The 8,344-nt window shown below is 30.4% G+C and overlaps 1 protein-coding gene across 1 annotated transcript; it reads left to right on the forward strand.

Annotated features, from left to right (window-relative positions):
- Window positions 1-877: 877 nt before the first annotated feature.
- Window positions 878-6,940, forward strand: LOC149411435 (galectin-2-like). Its single transcript, XM_089646658.1, has 4 exons — window positions 878-950; window positions 2,374-2,450; window positions 5,622-5,814; window positions 6,818-6,940. Exons 1-4 carry the CDS (start codon window positions 948-950, stop codon window positions 6,938-6,940), a joined length of 396 nt encoding a protein of 131 aa, XP_089502784.1. The 5' UTR covers window positions 878-947.
- Window positions 6,941-8,344: the final 1,404 nt, after the last annotated feature.

An 8,344-nucleotide genomic window follows, 5' to 3' on the forward strand; every position in this document is an offset into this window, starting at 1 on the left:
ATGCTGAAAACGAGAAAAAAACATCGGCTAGGCATAAAATGCATGATACCTCCATTACTGCCGGCAGACCGCCTGCTAATACTGACAACTGACATGGTGAGCGAAACCCCGCATCTCTCTCGCTTACTGCCGCACCGCTCGGCAAGTTACCAAAGCACGCAGATTAACGTAAATATATTAAATATTTTTTCGAAAAAACTTTTTTTCTGTTACGTTCGAAAAATACCAATATTTCAATTATTTTATTCAATACATCAATGTATTGTTGATGAATATCTACAATAAGACCTGTGTGCTTAGTATATTTACGGAGATATTGAAATAAGTACGATATGTCAAATCAGTTGAGGACAGTTGACAGGCAGAACGAGTTAACATCAAATTTCTTTCCATCGAATATTTTAGGTTTTCAACTATGCCTTGTAAAATTATGGATAGAATAAATCGATTTTTATTTCGGATAAATGCAGAGATTTATCACATTTTGCAGTCTGTATTTTTGTTTTACATCAGTATGCATATAATAAAATACAAAATGTGGAATATACATATTTACTTGTTTATACACGGAGAGAATGAGTATGACTGTTTTATTGAAATCCTGTTAAAAACGTGATGGCTATTCATTTCCTGAAATTTGATAACTTTATTCATCTAAATATTCTATTTGTTTGCATTCTTTATATAATAATATTAATTAGTTTTCGTTCTTACTCAATAAATTATTATTATGATAGCAACACCAACCGGAAATTGTGTTCCACGTTCTGCCGAAAAAATATATCCAACACAGAATAATAGTTTGTACATAGAACGATAAGATAACCAGATAAAATATAAAATTTATTATAACCAACTTCTCTTTCCTATCAGTCGTCGAGACGTAAACATTTGTGGTTGTGACAGTTGTATATAAAAGAAGAACAAATTTCATTAAAAACAGTAAAATGGTAAATATTATGAATTAATTAATTATTTTATTTATTATTCAAAATAAAATTGTTTGAATTGTTTTCGACAGCCCTACTGTCGAGTTCTGACAGCCACCTGTAAATGTCTAAGAACTCTTAACTTGCAAAAACTTACAATACATTTGATAGATTCACGTATCTTAAGAATAAGTCTGAGATCTTTATACACAGATATCAGGTGTGAATACTTTTGTTTGTTCTGCCGGTATTTCAATAGAAGGTGTCGTTGATCTCTTTGGGAAACATCTAACCAACCCATGCCTAACGTATACCTACAGTTGACGCATGAGAACACATTCTTGTGCAGTTTGGAACGGGAGTAGTTCAGGGTTTGGAGGATTGTGATTATCGCCAATTTTAATGGGTTAATGGCTAAATGATTCTGTGGTTCTCCAAGGTTGCGTGGTTACTCTCGATGTGTAAAAATTAGAATTCCGATATTTTCAATTAAGTTTTTATTTTAACAAAACTCACGTTACAATAATTTTATGAACAAAACAGATCGTGTGCATTAGAGGAGATTTAAACCGGCGCGCGGCTAGACCGCTGGAGAGAGAATAAAATATTTGCCGTGTGAGGCATCGCGCGAAGGTTCACAGTGATACCAGCCTCACATGAATGTGGGTAAAAGTAATGTTGTTATTATTTTCGGGAGATGTTAACTCCCTATAATTTACCCTACAAGGGTAAATATTCAGAAAAGTGGAAATCAATGAGGTAGCTCTGCTATTTAAGTAACCGAAATGAAGAATTATAAATTTGAACGGCTCTTTCATCAAGATGGATAATTTAACGTCTTTTCTTAACTAACCTTAAAACGTTTGCATCAATAACAATGGCCGCCAAGCGAACAATCGATTTTAATTTTAACAAAATAATCATTAAAATGCATTCGTTTTAACATAATATCTAACTGATTTAAGGGTGACCGGATAAATCATCAAAATGATAATGCATCACATCTTTAAAAAGTTATATTGAGTCGTGGAAAGCGATGAAACAAAAACATTATAAACTGGGTTAAGTACTCGTAGGTTAGGTTAGGTTAGGTTTTTTTTTTCAACGTTTCTAATGACTTTATATTACTTTTTAAATGTGTGTTTAATTGTCGATGTGTTGATTTATCATGGAACCGATTTAAGATGGTTCTTTTTAAATGTGAACCACTTTTTTCTATATTAGGTAAATATTTAATTAAATATTAAATTCGGTTGTGAAAAAATTTGCTAGCTTTTGTATTTATTCCCTCCTACACATGTCTCTTCAAGACCAAGGCTCGTTTGTTCTACTGGTATTTCAATAGAAGATGTTCCCAAGAACCAGTGTCGTTGATCTCTTTGCGCAAAATTTACACACAGTTAGTTATGAATGTTTTTTTTACCTTAATATTTATTTTTTTCAGGCTTTATTCTCACTTTCCGATGTTAAAGTTGGAAATCGTATTCTACTCCGGGGTCGTCTCGACAAATCTGCTGAACGGTTAGTTTCGGTTTTGTACATTTAAAACAGATAGAAAAAAAAAATTATTTACGAAAATGTTTTTTGACTTAGCGCAACGAGGTCCTGTTTTATTTATTTATTTGTTTATTTAGACAAAACAATTTATTGGAGAAAACACATATACAGACAGTAATAAACATCAATTGGAGAATTCGTCTGTATCCTAACTATTTCTCACAGATTAACAACCTTTTCGCCTGGGATGAGAATGGATCTTAATTTTAACTGATAACCGACCATATGGAATTTTATCTGTCTGTAAATTTATTTGTTATGTTCCAGTTCAAAATGGCGGCTTTGTTCGATACCACCTTTTAATCCTACCATATATTATGCTCTAAGCTGTTAAATCGGAATAATCAATATTATGATATTTATTGGCCTGAAGGAGGTTTGAAAAAGAATTCTCATCTAAAATAAAATTTTTAAAAATGTTACATAAAATATAGGTACTTGAGTACCTACTTACAAATGTTATGATAAGAAATATCCTTATCCCAGAAATAATCTGAAGACAACATTACATTCTGTTAAAGAGGTATTAAGTTGCCAGATCTTGGCTTTTCAGAGATTAAAGTTTAACGAAATTGTAGATAGGTACCCTGTTTTTGAGAAGCACTTGTCCGCACTACTGAATAATGACTAAATGACGGATGCGTTTTTCAAATCACTTATTTGATAAAAATTCTGTAGCTAATATTACATAAAAATGGAATCGGAATTAGTTTAAACAATTTAGAAGCCCTCGAAATTAAAAAAGCCGTTAATAATAATTCAAACATAATTAATAATCAAATAAATAAATAAATAATAAATAATAATAATAAATAATGAAAAATAATAATAATAATATTACATAAAATATAGGTACTTGAGTACCTACTTACAAATCTTATGATAAGAAATATGCGTGTAAAATATGCGTGTAAATATGCAGATAGAAATATTACACCTTTAAATTTATACGATGAGAATGCCAACATTTTTATAAATCCCAACCAGGAATTATTAGATTCCTGGTCAAATAAAATTTTACACGCAAAACACTTCAATTATCTCAACCAAACGTATGTTGACAAAATTTCGTCAAACAAATGGTTGAGTATTGGAGAGTTGAGCGCAGAAATAGAAGGATTTATGCTTGCCATTCAGGATAGAGTCAAAATTATAGAAAGCATATAATCAAAGATACAAATCAAATTGATAATTTGTGTAGAAAATGTTTGGCTTTTCCGGAAACTATAGAACATATTATATCGGGATGTTCTATATTAGCACCGTCCGAGTATACATTTAGGCACAATCAAGTTTTAAAAATAATTCACCAAAATTTGGTAATTAAACATAACTTGATTGACTGCCGTAATGTACTACCATATTATGAATACGAACCAAATTCATTTTTAGAAAACGAATTTTATAAAATATATTATGATAAAACTATACTAACAGACCGAGCGATTAGTCATAATAGACCCGATATAGTTTTACATGACAAAATTAAAAAAATAACTTATATCATTGATGTCGCTATTCCAAATTCCTGTAATATTCAAAAATCTGTTAGTGAAAAAATAAGAAAATACACAGATTTAGGAAATGAAATAAAAAGAATTTGGCATTCTCAGACTCTAAAAATATAACCATTCGTTATTTCGGCTACTGGCATTATACCTAGCTCTCTCATTAAAATTTTAGGCGTATTAGATCTATCAAAAAATTTATATATAAAAATGCAAAATCAGTCATTTTAAATACATGTAGGATAACGAAAGATTTTTTAAATATTTATGCTGAGGGATCAGTAGGATTTATAGGCCCTGTTAGGAGTTCTACCGAGCCGAACCCTCTGATATGAAAATATCTGGAGTCGGTGAATTATTTTCCCATTTGATCTCTTGTGAGTTGACGTGTTGTTCTTGTATTTATTTTGCTTATATAATGCACTTGCATAATGTTGATTGACTAGATGATCATTTGTGGAAAAGTGTGTGGAAGGGTTTAGTTTTTCCTATGGGGAAGATTTAACTCGGACATAAAATCGGAAAAAGAAAAAAAGTAATAGTCCCATTTTGAATATATTCCGTTAGTATCCGCTGAAAGTTTTTACTCCCACCCACTACCTACCCATCCTATAATAATTTATCTCTCTCTAATATTCTTGTCTCCCTCTATTCTATTTCTATCTCTTTTTGTCACCAATAAGGTGCGTACTTTTTTTATTTGTATCTCTTTCACTCATTGTTTTATTTCTGTATTTTTTATGTATATGTATGTAATTATCTTTAGTTAATATAATAAGCCCTGATAAAGCTTGAGATAAGCTAAACCCGGTTGGCTGTCATTATTAATTCACATAAAAAGTGGGTTTTTATATTTAATATAAAACATTCAAATTTTGATAACAAATCATCCGGCTCATCGAAGAAGCTACAATCCAAAAACGTGTATATTCTTGGTATACCTTATACTGTAGGTAATAGGCATTAAAATCGCTTGACAAACGGAGTCTAGAAACGTTCGATATCAAGTACAAAACTGGTTTTTATTTATTTTGTAAATAATTTTATAAGAAAGCAAAAAAGTTAATCAAGTGAAACTGTCAGAGATAATCTTAGCTATAATACTGTATTTTTAAAAAGTTGATTCCTTTATGCCTTCATACATTTCTATTGAAAAAAAAAATTTAGTAGCTTACATTTATATTTTTTATTTAGTAATTTTTTTTTATTTGTATTCTACTCAAGCGAAGCGATAAGAAAACTTTCAATTTATCTAAAGCATATTGTTTGATATTCATAATATTCACCAATTCGTTATAAATATTAATCAAAATATTGATTTGGTAAAATATATCCTTAAAGGATTTTTTTTTGTCTATTGAGGCCTTCGTCAAATATACATATATATATATATATATATATATATATATATATATATATATATATTTTTTTTTTTTTAAAGAAAGACAAACATTCCCCGGTTACGAATAACCTGACAATATTTGAAAATCTCCTACTACCACTACAGTAAGCGGAAAATAGCCAGTCGAGAAACTGAACACACAACGCCTTGGTGGGACCCAAGTACCAATTATTTATGGAAGTAAATGAAGTATTAGCATTAAAAAAAGTTTATTAATAATTTCAGCTTTTGCGTCGATCTTCTGTGCGGGTCGAATGATGTGCTGTTTAGTGCAAGATTTGAGATTGCTAAAAAGTATGTAATCAGGAACCACTGTGCGGGGGGCAGGTGGGGCAGTGAGGAAACACAGGGAGATATGAACCTGAGGCCCGGCGATAAATTCAGCATTGAAATCATTTTTCTCCGAGATTTCTTAGAGGTATAACTCACTAATATCTACATACAAATATTTATAGAAAGACTAGAAATATAATAAAATTGAATCAACATTTTCATTACTGTGGTGATACCGATTTTGGAACTAAGTAGTTTTAGAAAATTCAAATTTCAGGTTTTGATCGGCTCCAGAAAATGACGGTTCGACATTTATAGAAAACTATGACTTTAAAACTTTGTTTATTTTTTACTCTAAAAGTGCATGTTTCTTTCTCATTTTCTTTATATCTAATTAACGGCATTTTTGATTTGCTGTAGGTTTATTTCAAAACTTCAAAAAACAATCATATATATTTAATTTATGTCGCTTAGGCCCAGTTTTTTAGCAGACAGTCAAAGTCATCAAATCGCCATTCAAAGTCATTTTGATTTTTTGACAGTTAAATGTCTATTCTTTTCACTAAGCTTTTTAATTTTCATTCGTTTCAAATGCAATAATAATAACCAATAATCAAATACAATAATCTCAAATTGTTTGAACAAATTGTGATCAGCAGAATAGTATAACTTTCATGTTGTTAAGCTTGTCAGCTTATTACATTTTGATAAAAAGCTGAAATGCATCTAGAATCGGCGATTAACGGGGACCGTTCAAATGCCAAAAATAAAACCAAAATGGCGCTAAATGGTCATTTGATGAAAATGTTACATTTGAATTTCTGCAAAACAACTAGGCCTCAGAATATAATGCAGAATGATCTCCTAACAGGAAGTAACTACCACTAATAATTTATCAACACCGTTTGATGTTGATGCGAAATATATTCTCTTACACCATAATGTTTTATTAAAATTACATTATTTTTCCTCTGAACCATGTTCGTGCTACCATTTGAAACAATTCAAACATTGCTGCCCTCTCCATTTTTTAATCAACCAAATCAATCAATTTAAATATCGTCATATTTTTAATCTAACATTTACAAGCATGTTTCGCAATATGGTGAAAAATCGTTAAAATATTAATTAAACAAACATTTTTACAGATGAAAGTTGATGACAAACCGAAAATCCGTTTCAATTACCGGCTGCCCGATTTGACAAAGATCACCCAAGTTAAAGTTCAATATGGGGCTCTTATAGAATTCTTTGATCACATTCCCTCCTAATTATGTGCCAGAAAATATATTGTGACATAATAATACGAGATTTACATTGTTTTTCGGAATAATTTGAAATAAAAATTGTGTTAAAGAATGTGTCTTTTATTTTTCCTCGCAGTGCACGGCTTTGTCCAAGTTTCATGACTTGTGTGTTAATTATGCCCGATGGCTTTAATTCCCCCGTTGAATAAATAACCATATAAAGTTATCTTACGTACCGTAATTTTACACAACATGTCCAAAAATCACTCAATTTTTCGTTATAGCTTCTAAAATATATCTTTAAAAAGGCTTTCGGTGCTGAAACTATCTGTACAAAGATAGGAAAATGATATGTATTATAAACTTTCGTTATTCTATTTTGATAGTATAGAAATATATATATTTATAATATTTTCAGTAATCATACACTAAGTTATTTGAGTTTTAAATCAGCTATTTTCGAACATAGCCATGTCTTTTTCAAGGCACTGCGACAAATGTTGTTTCACCATAAATAATATTTGGATGATTTACATATCTGCCAAAATCACCTCAAGGGCGCTATAAGATTAGAGATATTCGCTTTCCGGCTTTGCCTGAGATTTAATTTTTTTACAGTCAAATAAATATATATCATAGTTCCAAGGCACCAGAAATTTTATTCAGAAGAAAAAAAAAGTAAATTTCTTGACATCAGGGTTCACAGTTTGAGAGTATTCGTTGCCCCAGACAAACATATTTTTGCTTGTTAGTTGCTGTACATGGTATTGGCAATTCAAAACTATTTGATAATAAACCCAAAAAAGTGGTATGTGTGTACAAAGATATTAATTCCACATAGCTACCAATTTTCAAAATGTTTCATTTTATATTTATTATTCTTTAATTGTAATATAAGGAATATAGATACATAAATATTGTTATGTCTCTGCTTTACTTGAAGATTTCTGTGTTGGGAACTCTTTGATAAGTAAAAGATTCTTTTAATATAATTGTGTTTATTTACGTAACAATTAATAAGTCTGGATTTAGCTACACTGTTCATTACCCGAGGGTTGGTAATTCTTTGTTTGTAGAAGCTTGTTGTATGGCAATAATATCCCACAGGCAATTGCTACGCTTTAACGACATCTGACGGACTCTGGAGTAAGCTTTATGACTAGTGCCATCTATCGCTTGAATACCCAACTTATTACCATACATCACAAATATTTAACAATAGAGTTCTTGTGCCGGATAAGGGAGCCACGATTCTAACATAAGTTTTATGTTATAATAATATTTTTGTATAGAATATTGATTTTTCCGTGTAATGCTTAATTTGAGTTTTAAAAAAAAAAATTTATTACATTTATTTGTTCTGATTGGTTGACAATACAGCGCAGTTCAGAAGGGAGATTATTGAAGTTTTTTATGTCTTGGTAAATA

Source organism: Hesperophylax consimilis, chromosome 25, assembly GCF_061612785.1.
Source record: "Hesperophylax consimilis isolate HC1 chromosome 25, BYU_Hcon_1.0, whole genome shotgun sequence".
NCBI lineage: Eukaryota > Metazoa > Arthropoda > Insecta > Trichoptera > Limnephilidae > Hesperophylax > Hesperophylax consimilis.

Bases quoted from the DNA above. Each gene is read 5' to 3' on its own strand.
- LOC149411435 (XM_089646658.1), top strand. The intron at 2,451-5,621 runs GTTAGTTTCGGT...TAATAATTTCAG, and splicing joins CTCGACAAATCTGCTGAACG to CTTTTGCGTCGATCTTCTGT. The intron at 5,815-6,817 runs GTATAACTCACT...ACATTTTTACAG, and splicing joins TTCTCCGAGATTTCTTAGAG to ATGAAAGTTGATGACAAACC.